Below are 15,113 nucleotides of genomic sequence, written 5' to 3'. Positions count from 1 at the left end.
ACAATGCTACTAACCTCTTTCAGTGAAGCAAGAATGCTAGCTTTCAATGCTTCCTCCTGCTTTACTTGTGCATCATCTAACTTCATCACATGACTGCTGAGGAAAGGCTTGAAATTCATCTTCGAATAATGTTTTCCTCTTATGCGACTGAAGATTACATCAAGTGAACGAGGTAAAATTCCACCATCCTTTGGAGTGCCTTGAAAATTATAATTGAAAATTCTGAGCATACTGCAAAGTAAATACTTGAGAATATTTAGGAATGCGTAGTACATCTTGTGGTGTACTAATTATATGCCACCTTGTCTTACCTTGTATAGTGAATGTTTTTCCTGAGTTGGTCACGCCATAGGTAAATACTAGTGCATTTTTTCCATCAACCAAATAATTCACCAGGTCCTTTACAGTACCTTCAAAAAATTCTTCTTGGGTGGTGTCTGGTCCAAAGATCTAGACAGGCATAAATATTTTTGAAACACATTTTATTAAGTGAGGTCATAATTATTACACATGTGCCAATGTAAAAAAAACAAGCAAGGACAACTACAGGTAAACAGAAAATGATATCCAAATATTCAACACTTTGTGAGAAAGAAGTGGCCAGCACATATCTGAAAAATAGTTTACCACTGGGCATTATAAAGGCCTTGTTTTCCTACAAGTTGACATTCTCATTTTCAAAATATATTGGATCCGGCCTGTTACTACAAGCCCAGACAGGGAATACGAGAGTAGCTGTTGGATGGCAGGACAGCATGGGACCATGAACATACTCTCCGGTAGAAATCAGACACATTTTTTTCTGTGAATTTAGTGCTGTTAATGCGAGTATGCATGGTATATAAATTTACTCAAAGGGGACTCCCTGCTTGACACTTGTCTTTATTGGTACCCTACCCCTTTGGTTGCTGGGTCCCTCTCTTTTATTAGAGAATTTGAAAGATGCCAACAATATGTGCACAGCAAACATGTAGAGCATTTTAAGTTTATTAAATGGTTACTAAAAAAACGTAACAAGGGTCGACAACCTATCTACAAGACAGAACATACAAATGTTCCATAATCATGGAGTTGGTAAGTGTTACTGACAAGTCGACAGTGGATTCATTATAATCATGACAAAATTGCATTAAAAACATGAATTAATTTTGACCAAGTGCTTTCACACAATACCTGCAAATATTATCAGTTTGCTTGTAATATTCAGAGCTTGGCCGCTTGGCATAAAATGTACTGCAAAAACAACAGTTGATGGACAGAATGCAGAACAATGTCATACATTCACCCCAGTACAGAGATCTGGGCCTAAATCCATCGTTTTTTTGCTCACCATGCCATTCCAGTTTGAACCCAGCCATATGCAAATCAGTCTTGACCCTGTGCCCCATGGGAACAGTCCAGCCCGAACTGCCAAGCCAGGTCCTCCCTGGACTGGAAACAAGCATCCTAGGCCCGGTTTTGGGCGTTCAGCCCTCATCAGCCAGGATAGCTTGATTCCAGTGGCATGGAGAACACGGAACTCACGTCTGAGCATACCTGTCCCACTCGGGGTGACAAATGCAAAAACAACAGTTGATGGACAGAATACAGAACAATGTAATAAATTCACCCTAGTACAGAGAACTGGGCCTAAATCAATCATTTTTTTTTGCTCACCATGCCATTCCAGTTTGAACCCAGCCATATTTATATCAGTTTTGACCCTGTGCCCCATGGGTACAGTCCAGCCCGAACTGCCAAGCCTGGTCCTCCCTGGACTGGAAGCAAGCATCTTAGGACTGGTTTCAAGATGGGTCAAGACTGATTTTCATATGACCTTGTCTGAACTAGGGTGGCGTGGTAAGCAAAAGAACGATGGATTGAACCCAGATCTTGACTGGGGGTGAATGTTTCGCCAATGTGCAACATTCCGTCCATCACCTTGTGTGTTTTGCTGTTCACCCTATGTGGGAAGGGTATGCCCAGACGTGGGTCCCGTGCTCACTACACCACTGGAGTCACGATATCCTGGCTGATGACGGCTGATAGCCAGAAACCGGTCCTAGGATGCTTGATTACGGCCCAGGGAAGACATGGCTTGGCAGTTCGGGCTGGACTGTTCCAATGAGGCACAGGGTCAAGACTGATTTGCATTTGGCCATGTCTGAACTGGGGTGGCGTAGTGAGCGAAATAACGATGGATTAAACCCAGATCTGTGACTGGCGGTGAATGTTTTGCCAATGTGCAACATTCCGTCCATCACCTTTGTGTGTTTTCGGTTCGCCCTATGTTATGTTATGTTATGTTATTGTATACTTCTATAGCGCACCGCCAATCCAGTGGAGTATCCCGGCGCTTTAACGAAGGCACCCAACCGAAGAAGGGAGAAACATAACACTAAGAGGGCGTGCAAACACAAGAGACAGCATCAAGTTAAGGGAAGAGCCAAGTCTTAAGGGCCTTACGGAACGACAGGAGACTAGAGGTCTGTCTTAAAGAGATTGGAAGATCATGAGGAGCCAAGTAGCGAAAAGACCGTCCTCCTGCTCTTGCCCGTTTGATAATGGGGACACTCATTTTTGATAAGGACGAGGATCTGAGAGATCTGGGGGGGTTATACCACGACAGTCGTTTGGAGATATATTTGGGACCTATGCCATGTAGGGCCTTGAAAGTCGTGGTCAGAGTTTTGAATAAAATCCTTTTAGCAATTGGGAGCCAATGCAGTGTGGAGAGAAGATCAGTGGCTCTGGCTTTTCTTGGAAGACCAAAGATGGCTCGGGCTGCAGAATTCTGGGCGATTTGCAGACGCCTGACCAGATATTTGGGAAGTCCCAGAAACAAAATATTTGCATAATCCAGCCTAGAGCCAATCAGTGCCTGGACAATAATTTTTCTGTGCTGAATAGAGACTAGAGGGAGAAATTTACGAAGCATCCGCAGGATGCCGAAACATTTCCCAGTGAGAGATGAAATATGTGGTCCGAAAGATAGCTTGTTGTCAATCACCACTCCCAAATTTTTAGCTTTCACAGACGAGCTTAGTGGGAGGAAACATATCTTGCGGCCACCAGGATTTCCAATCAGGCTCAAATGAGCAGCCAAAGAAGAGCAACTCCGACTTGTCGGAGTTGCACTTCAGCCCATGACGTCCAAACCACTCAAAAACAGCACTCAAACAGCCCTTGACCTGGGCACCATCAAACTGGCCACCCTTGTTACTTACAAAGAGGAGCTGGGTGTCGTCAGCATGTGGGAAGGGTATGTCCAGACGTGGGTCCCGTGCTCACTACACCACTGGAGTCAAGCTATCCTGGCTGATGACGGCTGATAGCCAGAAACCAGTCCTAGGATGCTTGATTCTGGTCCAGGGAAGACATGGCTTGGCAGTTCGGGCTGGACTGTTCCAATGAGGCACAGGGTCAAGACTGATTTGCATATGGCCATGTCAGAACTGGGGTGGCGTGGTGAGCAAAATAACGATGGATTAAACCCAGATCTGTGACTAGGGGTGAATGGTTTGCCAATGTGTAACATTCCGTCCATCACCTTGTGTGTTTTGATAAAATGTACTGCCTCAACACAAATTGGGATGTTAAATTTGTTTACGAATGGTTTCAATAGCTTTTTGTCCTCCTCTTTAAATAAGAAGAAATACATAATGCACGGGTCAGGTTCCCTGTGAAATATTGGAATGGCATACAGTTGAAAGAAATAAGAGAAGTTGACAGCTAGATCTGTGTGCCCACATAAGTAACAATAAGAAACATGATCAAAGAGTGAAGAGACAGAGTGCAGAGGTGGAGAGGCAGAGAATGATGTAGAGTGGAAAAGCATATAGTAGAGTGATTACAGTAGTATAGCATCAGAAGGTACGTGAAATCTAGCAGCAATGTAGATTATGGGGTGCAGAGTAATTCAAAACAGCGAATTGCGCTGCCTTGCATTTCTCCACATTTACCAATCAATGCAGGGCCACGCATTGCGGCCTTGCGTGGCTTCATAAATCTGACTTAAGTGTGGCATTGACCATGTGACACCATGAATGACGCAAGAATACCACAATTCAATAGTACAGCTAGGCCTTAGTTATTTTCTGGGCCATGGTATACCCTGATAACATTGCAATTTACCATGGTTAATGGAGAGGACAAGCCTGTTTATCAATGGGTAATGGATGATTTTAGAGAATGAAAAGGCAGCCATATTGTTTTTACTACACTTTGGCTGTGTTCAGTGTTAGGGCCTTAGATATAGGTAAGTGGTAGGTCCCTACCTATTGCCACTTTATAAAAGTAGAAATAGGTAGTAACATGTATTTATATATTTTTTAATATATTTTTAAATAAGTTTACAGCCATGTACCACTGTAGTTTAACAACATTTTGTGACATCCCACATGTATTTATTTATTGGTTTATATAGTCCTGTGACCATAAACGTATCTTTTAGTTGTTCATATGTGTAGTAATTCTGAAACTTTACATATCCGGTCTAGTTTATTTTCAGGGCCTCCGAGCTACTTCAAATAGGATTGTGCTACATATGAAGCACAAAGTAAATGAAAGCCAATTATGGTTATAAAAATTAAGATCTTTTTTGTTTTAATAATTGCCAATTAGAATGTCTCCCATATAGTAGTTTGAGAAGCTCACTGTTGGTCACTTTTCCATTTTGCTGCACAAGAGTACATAAGGAACATGCTTTTTTGTTTGGCTTGTTGGGCGCAGTTTTATTTTGCGATCCGGAAAGCATGCAAATAAAAATTATGTAGATTAAGATGTATTCTATTTGTTACATATTTGTTTATAGGGTTTCCAATTAGAATGTGACCAAAAATGGGTCTTTCGGTTGTTTATGTAGTAAATCTGAAACTTTATATATGCAGGCTAGTTTATTTTTTGGGCTTCCTTGCTACTTTCAGTAGTCCTGCACTACACGATATCACTATGTTGATGGCCCTTGTAACTTCCTAACCACTTCATTACATCACTTGCAATACTAAAAAGAATCACTTACATAGACTGATGTACATTGCTGTGAAATTTCATTACAATGCGTTCAGCTGTTTTGTCGCTATGTGAAATACAAATGTCAATGTAAAATGCATTGGATTTCAAGTGTGCTTTGGGGACTTCCCTTTTTTGTTTGCACCCCATGGAACAAACACTGCAAAACATTCAATCCTGTGACAATGTAATGGGTGCAACATGTCTGCAGTTTCATGAAGATTCGGTAAATGGGCACAAAAGTTATTAAGGGACAAAAATCCAAGAAATCCCTATTTCTGGTAACCCGAACTATAACTACAGAGTGGCTACTGACATGGATTAATAAATTTTTTATATATTACATAAATTCATCCAAAACCCCATTCAGAGGGCCCAACCGAGGTAGTTGAGGCTGTTACTCCTGATGTCCCAGTGCCCACCATACTATGGTTCCCCCTCAATTGGGTCAAGACCCTACTTCTGCACCGGACTCTCAATTAGTAGCGTAGCAGAAGCAGTCAATGCTCCCTTGGAGGGAAGTGTAGATGCAGATCAATGAATACGACTCATAACTCAATGTGCACGCAGTGCGCATAATAAATCAATGTCCAGTCATTGCAAAATAAGTAATTTAATTCCGATTCTACACAATTAAAGGTAAGCTACATTTAAACAGCAATAACACAGTCCCCCCTGAGATAGGCACACAAGTAGTTGTCAGGCTACTCCCTCCGAGCTACTAAGTTCCCATGCAACCGGTCTCCTGTTATTCCCCACTCACATGCATCATCATCCAGGGAATGTAAGCTACTAGACCTTGTTTATGGGGTTTACCCCCTATGGGACTCAGTCAATAAGGTCTAGTCACTTTAGAGTGAAGTAGGGTTTCAAAATATCAAAGGCTGTATATTCCACAGGGCCTGGTAGACCCAGTTCTCAGCTTACCCGCTCCAGTAGTAGGAACCCTGGCAGCCTGCAGTGTGGTCCTGGCCTGGTTCGACAAAGTAGGGCTGCATGCGTAGCTCCATGCAGTAACTCGATTTCTTCCTTGCTCTGGGATGGGGCAGTCTCCTTAGTCCAGCAGGGCTATGACAGCATCTTCCCTGTCCTCAGGCTTCCTTGGAAAGAAAGCCTCACTTGCCTTGGTTGTAGCAGACATTTTGCGTCACAGGCAATGACCCGGACCTCTTGCCTCAGCGCTTCAAGTGACCTCCCTGGCAAACATGGTCACTTCAACAAACCTCACTGTCCAGTCATGTTGGCCTCAGGTTGCCTCCTCCGTGGCCTCTCGTGGCACACTGGGTTGCGGCATCTTCCCACACACAGGTGATGGTCCCATCAATACGGCACAGTTTCATAGCACACGGCGGCCCCTCTTGGCATACGGCGTCACCGGCTTCCACAAAGCTGCAGACTGGTAGCAGCCCAATCAATGAAGCACTGTCCTTGGTGCATGGCAGCCCCTCCTGGCATAAGAGGTCACCAAACTGCACAATGCAGAGCTTGAAAAATGGCCCGAACAGTGCAGCACAGTTCCTCACACCATGCCCAGGAGCCCCACATGTCTAGGCTCCTCTCTCGATCTCACTCCCTCCAACATGCTCCTCTCCCTCATGGGCACACCGGTCTTGGCAAGCATGCAGGCACTGGTGCTCAAGACTTCAGGGCAGGTGATCTTGGTTTCCCTGGGATATGTTCCCTCACCCAGAAGGGAAAATATTAGGCTAGGCCCCTAGTCTTGGACACAAGTAGTCTTGCAGAGCTTCCCCTCCTCATTAAACCAGGCTGGCTGCTCGGCAGATGACAACGTTTGGGGTATCTGATTCCCCTACTTCTAGTTCTTTTCCAGACACAAAATGTCATTCAGGGTCTGGACCTTTGGAGTTTTAGGTTGGGGTTTTGCTTCTTTGAAATGGACAGCTCTCCCCTTTTCATTTCCCCCTGAAGGATGTCTGTCACAGCAGGTAGGACTGCAATGCTGATTAACCTACAAAATTCATTGGAATGACCAGAGTTCACACCTGCATGCCAGCCTCAGGGATATGGGTTACAACAAATAAATGGACGGAATGCTAACAATGCAAACATTCTACCCCAGTCAAAGGATCTGAGTTAAATCCATTGTGCTTTTGCCCACTACGCCACCCCAGTTTGGAACCAGCCATATGCAAATCAGTCTTGACCCTGTGCCCCATGGGAACACTCCAAACCAAACTGCCAGGCCAGGTCCTCCCTGGACCAGAAACAAGCATCCTGGGACCGGTTTCAGGGTATGTCACCCTTCTTCAACCAGGCTAGCTTGAATCCAGTGACACAGTGAGCAAGGGACCCATGTCTGGGCATTGTGCACCAGGTATGCCCAGACGTGGGTCCTGGGCTCACTGTGCCACTGGATTCAAGCTAGCCTGGCTGAAGAAGGGTGAAACCGCAAAAACGGTCCTAGGATGCTGGTTTCCAGTCCAGGGAGGACCTGGCTTGGCAGTTCGGGCTGGACTGTTCCTATGAGGCCTAGGGTCAAAACTGATTTACATATGGCCAGGTCTAAACTGGGGTGGCACGGTGATCAAAAGAATGATGGATTTAACCCAGATCTCTTGACTAGGGGTGAATGTTTTGATTTGGTCTGCATTCCGTCCATCAATTGTGTGTCTTTGGCTTTCTAGCCACAGGGATATGTGCATCTATTGTTAATCCTATGCCCTCAGACCCAGCCTTTGTGTTTCTCTTATCAGCCTCATCTCTCTTTTCCTGAGAAGGGTCCAGGCCCTTTAATTGTGATCTGTCACTGAATCAAAGAGCCCGATGCAATGCATAGAGGAGAGCCTGGCTCTCCCTCATCCAGTGCTTTTCCCATCCAGCTTACAGGAATGCAGCAATATTCAATTCTGTTTGGGAGCGAGTCCTCTACTCCTCATGTTTTCACCAGGCAGGCCTGGGCTTCCCTAAATTGAACTCAAGTTCTGCCTTGGAATGTAAAAGTGCAGGCATTTTTGTACTCCACATACATACATAGCACACTCTACGGTCTAGTGTTGTTGAGCCCATGTACCATGCTACCACTAGCATTTCCACTTGCAGCACACACACTCAGTCTGTGCACATTGTTCAATACTACAGTCTCTGTACTGCACCAGGGTGTGTCATTTTAAACACCCTCTCCAAGCACACACACATTTACCATGTGCACACTGTTCTAAAGTGCACCCTCTGTGTAGTGTATATCTTGCGTGCTCACATGCTGTTAGCACATGTTTTTATCACACACTCACTTCCACACCCACCTGCTGTAGGCCAAGGGTGAGTTAAACACACAGCAGCTGAACTTTTGAAAAGGTGAGTGAGCCTGTAGGCCTCACCCAAATGACAGAGGGTAAAAAAGACCTGGTCACTACTACTGATCATTACACAGTATGCTGTCACCACGGCGATGGTGCTGTTTCACTCATGGTGAAGGCAGTAGCCTTAAACCGCTTTGAGGGTAGCATTTGGAGCGCCCCTCTTAGTCCAACAAGACCGCAATCCATGAGAAAGGCCTATGTCATGGCGCACACACATGATCCGTGTTCGCCTATGACATAAAAATTAGCATATGGGATCCAGACCAATATAGTAGGGCACTCGGGGCAGGGGTACAGGTCTTTACCATGCAGAGGACGGTTCTGTCCCAACAGACAGCCCTCCCAGATCAGAAAACCCCGAACCAACTCCTAACCAGGAGAGACTGGGTGATCATATCAGTAACACTACAGGAAAGTCCATCAGCGTTCCCATGACTGAATCCGGCTATGTGATCTACAACAAAGTCTAACCCTTGCAATGAAATAGACCATCTCAACAACTTAGGAATCTCTCCCTTCATAGCCTTGATCCATTTCAATGACTTCTGATCAAGCTTCGTCAACAACTTCGTATCAAACAGATAACGGCAGAACTTACTCAAGGCCCACACTGTGGCAAAGCACTCCTTCTCAATAGCCTCCCGGTTCTGCTCTCTGGGTAGTAATCTCCTACTAATAAAGGCAACCAGATGCTCTCTACTTTTATCATCCATTTGAGCTAACACCGCTCCAACTCCCTTGGGAGAGGCATCTGTCTGTTCAGTAATAGCACAGTGCAAAGTGTCTTCAGTTTTCCAAATGCCCTTTGACACTCTGCAGTCCATATTAACTTCTTTGGCTGCTCCCTAGAGGTCAAAGTAGTCAATGGGGCAACTATACTTCTATAGTGTGCCGTAAAGTTTCTTCAATACCGGGTGAGTCCTAAAAAGGCCCTCACTTCAGTCTGGGTAGTAGGTACCTCTGTCTTCATTACGGACTGAATTTTGGCATCTAATGGGTGAATCATTCCTTTCCCCACCTGATGCCCAAGCTAGACTACAAAGGATTGCCCCACCTTACACTTAGTTGCCTTGATTTTTCCGTTTCACCTCTGTATCTTAGCCAAACCCTGTTCCAGGTGCCTGAGGTGGTCTTCCCATGAATTGCTGAACACCACAATGACATCTAAGCAGACCAAACAGAATTTTTCCAACCACCCATCCCCTCCTCCCCCCTAAAAGAACATGGTTCGCCAGGCGCTGAACGGCGTCAGGAACAATTTTCAACACAAAGAGCATTACCTAAAACTGATACAGCTCCTCCAGCGTAGAAAATGCAGTGGTCTCCTTTGCACTGGGTGTTATCCCAATTTATATGTTTGGTTGTTAAATTTGTGTTACGTTCTTTAGTGATCAAGAAATGCATCACTGTATAAATAAATATAAAATATAAAGGCATGAAGCACATTGCATCTATATGACCTTTTTTTACTAAAGAATATGGTTTATAATGATAAAGAATGACATTCACACATCCACCTCCCCAGTTAAAAAAAAATAAAAAAGACGGCTGAAACCCTGCCATTCTCAGTATCCATTCTGTGTTCCTTCCTTTCCACTCCCTGTCTGTAGCCCAGTTCTCATATCAACGTGAGACAGAGGGAAGATGCCACATTAACTACTGCCCAGCGAGAGTCACTTGTGAGATTAGCCTGGATTTCCTCATCAGCATGGGTCTGCGAAGACCCAGGATAGCACGGAAGATGATTGGTTGTGGTGCAAGAGGTTCACAAGGATAAAGATACCCTGATTACTTTAGGTCATCAGAGACCCGAGAGATGCAGTTGGGCATGAACTGTCAGTCTCAAAAATAATTGAGGTTTCCTAGAAGGGTGCAGATGCCTCAATATTAAGATTCTTAGCAACTCTGTTGGTGACCTCATGAAGGGAGACAATATTATCCATGGGTGAAATCCTATAAAGAAGGGACTCTGGCAATCTTGCAGACAACTTTATTGGGTCAATCTGGTCTATCCAGATACCCAGATGACACAACAAATACAGTTAGAATCAACGCAGTGGTGGATTTATCGGTTAACAGGTGCTACCAGAAGTCTATGGGTTTTAACAAGAATCTGAGCTAGCACAGCCCTTGAGTCTACAGAAACCAAAGCATTAGGTCTTTGGGAGTCCACCGAGATGGTGCAACCCAATAAGATCCAATCAAACCAAAGTAGTGAGTCTATGTGAACCATCTCGAAAGTGAGATGGTGCAACTCAATACGATCCACAGACATAACAGTGGTGGGTCTATGGGCCAGATGCACGACCTCAAATTGCATGCGCAAGCGGGTTTGCGACCCATTTGCGCATGCAAAATGTTACAGGGCCATTGTCAATTCCTAAATGGCGAGTCACAATTTATTTGGGACTCACCTATTAGGAATTGCAAGTCGTTATTTGGAAGGGGCGTGCCAAGGGCATCCCTTCCCAATAGCGAGTCTCTACCCTATGTAAGAACGTTTTGCGACCACAATTGCAGTCGCAAACCACTCGCAAATGTCCGCCCTCTTCAAGAGGGTGGTAATGGAGTAGCAAATGGGAAGGAGTCCCAGGGGACCCCTTCCCCTATGTGATTGGCTCAGAAAATATGTTTTAAGGGCAGCCAGTCGTCCCAGGGACCACTACCTGTCCTTAAAAAATGAAACGAAAAAGTTGTTTTTTTTTTGTTTTGTTTTTTAATGCATCCCATTTTCCTTCAAGGAAAACGGGCTGCCTTAAAATGAAAAACAAATGTTTTATTGGAAAGCAGTCACAGACATGGAGGTCTTCTGAGCCCAGCAGGCCACCATCCCTGGGAGGGCCAGCTATTCCCAATATTGATTTCCAAGACCGAACCCTGCAAAATCGTTCAAAACGTACCCCAGGACCTTTTGCAAGCCAATGGGGGAATTTTATAGCAAGAGAGTGTCGTCAGCGAACATGAGGGGAGTAATCCTCATGTTCACAAGTCTAGGAGCATCGTTGTCAATCTGCTCCAGATAGTCTATATACATAGGCTGTTGATGTATAGGGAAAAGAACGTTAGGGTAAGTACACAGCCCTGTCTTACCCCTTTACTTACGGGGGAAGGGCATTCAAATATAGGAATTATTGAGAGTGAGAAAGAAGTTATTGGGAACTCTTTGAAGAGACATTTTTTTCATAGAAATTCCAGAATCATCCAAATACTCAAGAGGGCTGAATGAATCTAGAAGTTTGGTATACATCTTGAAAATGGTAGCTCCTTGTGGGTGGGAATAAAAACTATGAAAGTGCAAGATATTATGTACGTATAGCATTTGAACAGATGTTCAAGGAACGTCTCACCCAACTATCAGCAGGATCAGTTTAAACTGCTTTTACAGAGTAAGCAAGTGTAAGACATTCTTGGAGGCACGTTGAAACTATGTGAATGTATTTTGCTCTTCGATACAAAATGGAAATGCGCTTTAGTAAAAAGTCTTCTGTTTATGTTACAGAGAAAAAGCATATGCACTTTCCCCCATGCAGGGGTTTATACACCCTGAAATCCATTGAGGTTGTACATTTTTATTTCAGGTGTGAAACATTTCAGTAAGTTAAACAGAGAAGTACATAATTTGATCAATTACAGATGCATTGACTGTATAATTCTTAATAGTATGTAGCGTGACATGCTCAAAGGTGAAGGATTTTTGGGGGTACTCACTTTCCTAGCAGGAAGTTTGCCCTTAAGCTTCCTTCTCCTTACCCTGATCCCTGGGTTGGACACCCTAGGAGGAGCAGTACCGCCAGAGTAGGAAGGAGTGGTGTGATTTCTTGATACTCCAAGGAAAGCGAGAGACTGATGGCTAGGTTTGTGGGTCAGACTGGGCAAAGGGCCAAACTAATTGGAAGAGGAGACCAGGATCGTGATTGGGTGTTGGCAAGAGCAATGTCCATGCCTCAAAGAACCTGTGCAAATGAAATGGCTAAAGAGGATACAAATATGGCTCTACAAAGTAACAAGCATCGTCTGGATAGGCACAGTAACGATTCAGATAAAAATTCAAGCTGGTCTTCCAAAAAGCTCAGTAGTCTGTGTGTGGGCTCGAGACTAACAGATGCGCAGAAGGTGCATCCGGTGGCTCTTCCTTGCCTTTCAGATTCATTCAGGAGGGCCCATTCGACTAAGAAGTGACATATAACCATCCTCTGAAGTAATGTCAACAACTGATTGTTACTTAGGGAAGAGAGGGAAATTATTCCTTCGCTAATGGTCTCAACTGAGTGGTCACACCATGCATGAAGGCACCTTGTGGTCCTCACTGGTCCAAATTCGTAACAAGATCAATATATGTACTGTATGTTGGATACGTCTCCACCTGGTTTCTGGAAAAGTACACAGTGTTTCCATTGAAAAAGTCTGCATTTTTTGCTGGGGTGGTCTAGACCCCTCCCACCCACCAGATAAAAGTTGTGCATAAAAATAAAGAGGGCGAGGGGTTTGGGGAGGATAAAGGGACATTGCACATCTTGAATCTTTTGAACTATTAAAGTACAGTGTTTAGTTCAGTCAAAAACTGGCAAAGTTTCCCAAAGAACATGTAAGCATTAGGCCTGGATGAAATTTTAATTACTCGAGCATAACGTTGGTAATTTTACAACTTGAAATGTATGCAAAATCACAGAGTTAATGCCATTACACCACGCCTACTAATGAGACTCCCGATCAGGGAGAAATTCTAAAGCGGGATGCACAGCTCGGCTCAAATTTGTACTGAGTGGCAGTCTATTGTACACGAGCACAGTCCCTTTAGCGCGGGCAGTCAGCAAACATTTCCTTTTACCCTAGTGGACTGTTCTGGTAATTTCTTTGCTGAAAACTACGAATCTGAATGCGAGTCACTGTTTTGACGTAGAGTGACCGGAAAGCAACATGAAAGTTATATTTTTAAGTTGAATTGTTACCCGTAATGTACTATTCGGGTAGATTTTTTGAAGGACATGCCTTTAATGCAATTACACATAATTTTGCAAGTTTTGCCTAGTAGGCACAATTGTTTTTGAACAAAACAAAAACAAACAGCTGCATTCTTGGAGACTAGTTCTGAAATATAAGAACACGAAAGTAAATTAAAGCTTGAAGTAAAATATATTTTTTTTTAAAAAAGAATAGGAAATGCTGTAAAAGAATGCCAGTTGGGAAACAAAAAGTGGGCCAAGAATTCATAATGGCAAAAATCTAGGGAAAACATAAAAGCTAACAAATACACACGAGGTAATCTTGGGAATTTTTAAATTCATACACATAACATAACACTGGTATGATCAAAGATCGTTTGTGCGTCAATAAATGGAAAATTTAGATAGAGTGAAATGAGATGTGGGTACTTCCAGGTACATAAATCAATCAACTTAGTGACCTTAAGGTGATGCTGAATATGCACATACCTTGGTGAATGTAAATTTGTGCATGGACTGGCCAATTCCCTTTTCACTGTTTTTCATTGCACTGGATTCCTTTGGTGCCTGCAGAGTTACCATCTCAGAATTTTCTATTTTAATACAGTCCTAAAAGTAAAATGTTCAGAACAACAACAAATGAATGCACTTTTTTTTTACTTCGAAATTGCTGTAATAAAACTGCATCATTTCACAACCACAAAGAAGCAAAAGCGTATTTGAAATTTCTATTAGATAATATTTCTATCTTGAAAAAAAAAACTACACACACCCATCTGTTCTCAAACAGAAGGTAAATAGGTATGTGATTTAAACCCATACCCACAAAGTACACAAGGCCAATTATCGTAAGATAAACGAAAAACCGCTAACCACATAAAAGACAAAATGCAGTTTAGTTTTTTCAAAGCTTTATTTACAAAAATATAGTACAAACCAAAACAGTTTTCTAGATTCGAAAATACTACCTGCTCCAGCCCATCCAGTCTGACACACAAGACAAAAAAGTGGAGCGTATAATATAAAGTACCATAAAAAAATGAATAGGATCAAGAGCAGACGGAGATAGAACTGGATTTAATTCGTAAAAAAACAAAACTATTTTTAATTCATTCCTGAAAAGTAGAAGCTGATTGAATGAGAGCAACCAGATTAACATCGCATTCCAAGTTGTAGCAGCAATCAAAGAAAATGCAAGACCCTCAGTTCGGGCCAAAGAAACCTCAGTACTACAAGAAAAGGAGCGTCCTTAGACTATAGGTTGCAACGTCAGTGGTAATACTCAAATTGTATTTGTAGATAAGAAGGACCAAAGTTATGATAAGAGCGGAAAATCAAGCTCAAAGGTTTAAAAGCTATGCACTTGGAAACAGGGAAGTAGATTAGTCAGTGAATTTTGGGGGGTGTAAATCTCAAAATGCCAAACTTTAAAAAAGCAGTGGACAGCTGGGTGAATGTTCGAAAGGGTCATTGTTCGGTATAGACTGTTCTCATGAAAAGTAGGGTCAGTACTGATTTGCATTATATAGGCCTCTGGGGCTGATTTAGAGGTACAATTGTGATGGGGTACCCTGTCCACCAAACTCAAGGTCCGCCCACCAGATTTTGGATTGGGCAGACTGCAAGTTTCAAGCGGACAGTGCAAACTTTATTGTGCCATTGTAAAACTTCCCCCAGCAGAGTAGATGCGGAGATAAGCCATTCGACCGCCTGAGGGTACCCAGACCCAACTACCAAGCCAAAAATGCATTTAGTTTGAGGTGTCGCACCACAAAACCCCTGAAAACCTACGCCATTGCTTGAAAACCAGAAGCCAATCAAGAGTATGGAAAAAGATAAAAGGACCAGATGGACTGCTGCA

General features: G+C 43.3%; 1 protein-coding gene across 1 annotated transcript in view; it reads right to left on the bottom strand.

The window, feature by feature from the left end:
• LOC144828803 (kinesin-like protein KIF20A) overlaps nucleotides 1-15,113 on the bottom strand; it is a 412,946-nt gene that overhangs the window by 349,777 nt on the left and 48,056 nt on the right. Inside the window, exons 3-5 of the mRNA XM_078687291.1 lie at nucleotides 13,742-13,861; nucleotides 312-450; nucleotides 15-199 (exon numbers count right to left, since the gene is read on the bottom strand). Coding sequence (XP_078543417.1) covers nucleotides 15-199; nucleotides 312-450; nucleotides 13,742-13,861 — 444 coding nt within the window. The remainder of the gene's footprint in view (nucleotides 1-14; nucleotides 200-311; nucleotides 451-13,741; nucleotides 13,862-15,113) is intronic.

The sequence above is a fragment of the Lissotriton helveticus genome, chromosome 4_1 (genome assembly GCF_964261635.1).
Source record: "Lissotriton helveticus chromosome 4_1, aLisHel1.1, whole genome shotgun sequence".
Classification (NCBI taxonomy): Eukaryota; Metazoa; Chordata; class Amphibia; order Caudata; family Salamandridae; genus Lissotriton; species Lissotriton helveticus.
The sequence above is the reverse complement of the archived record's forward strand: the minus strand, read 5'-3'. Positions and strand labels throughout refer to the sequence as shown.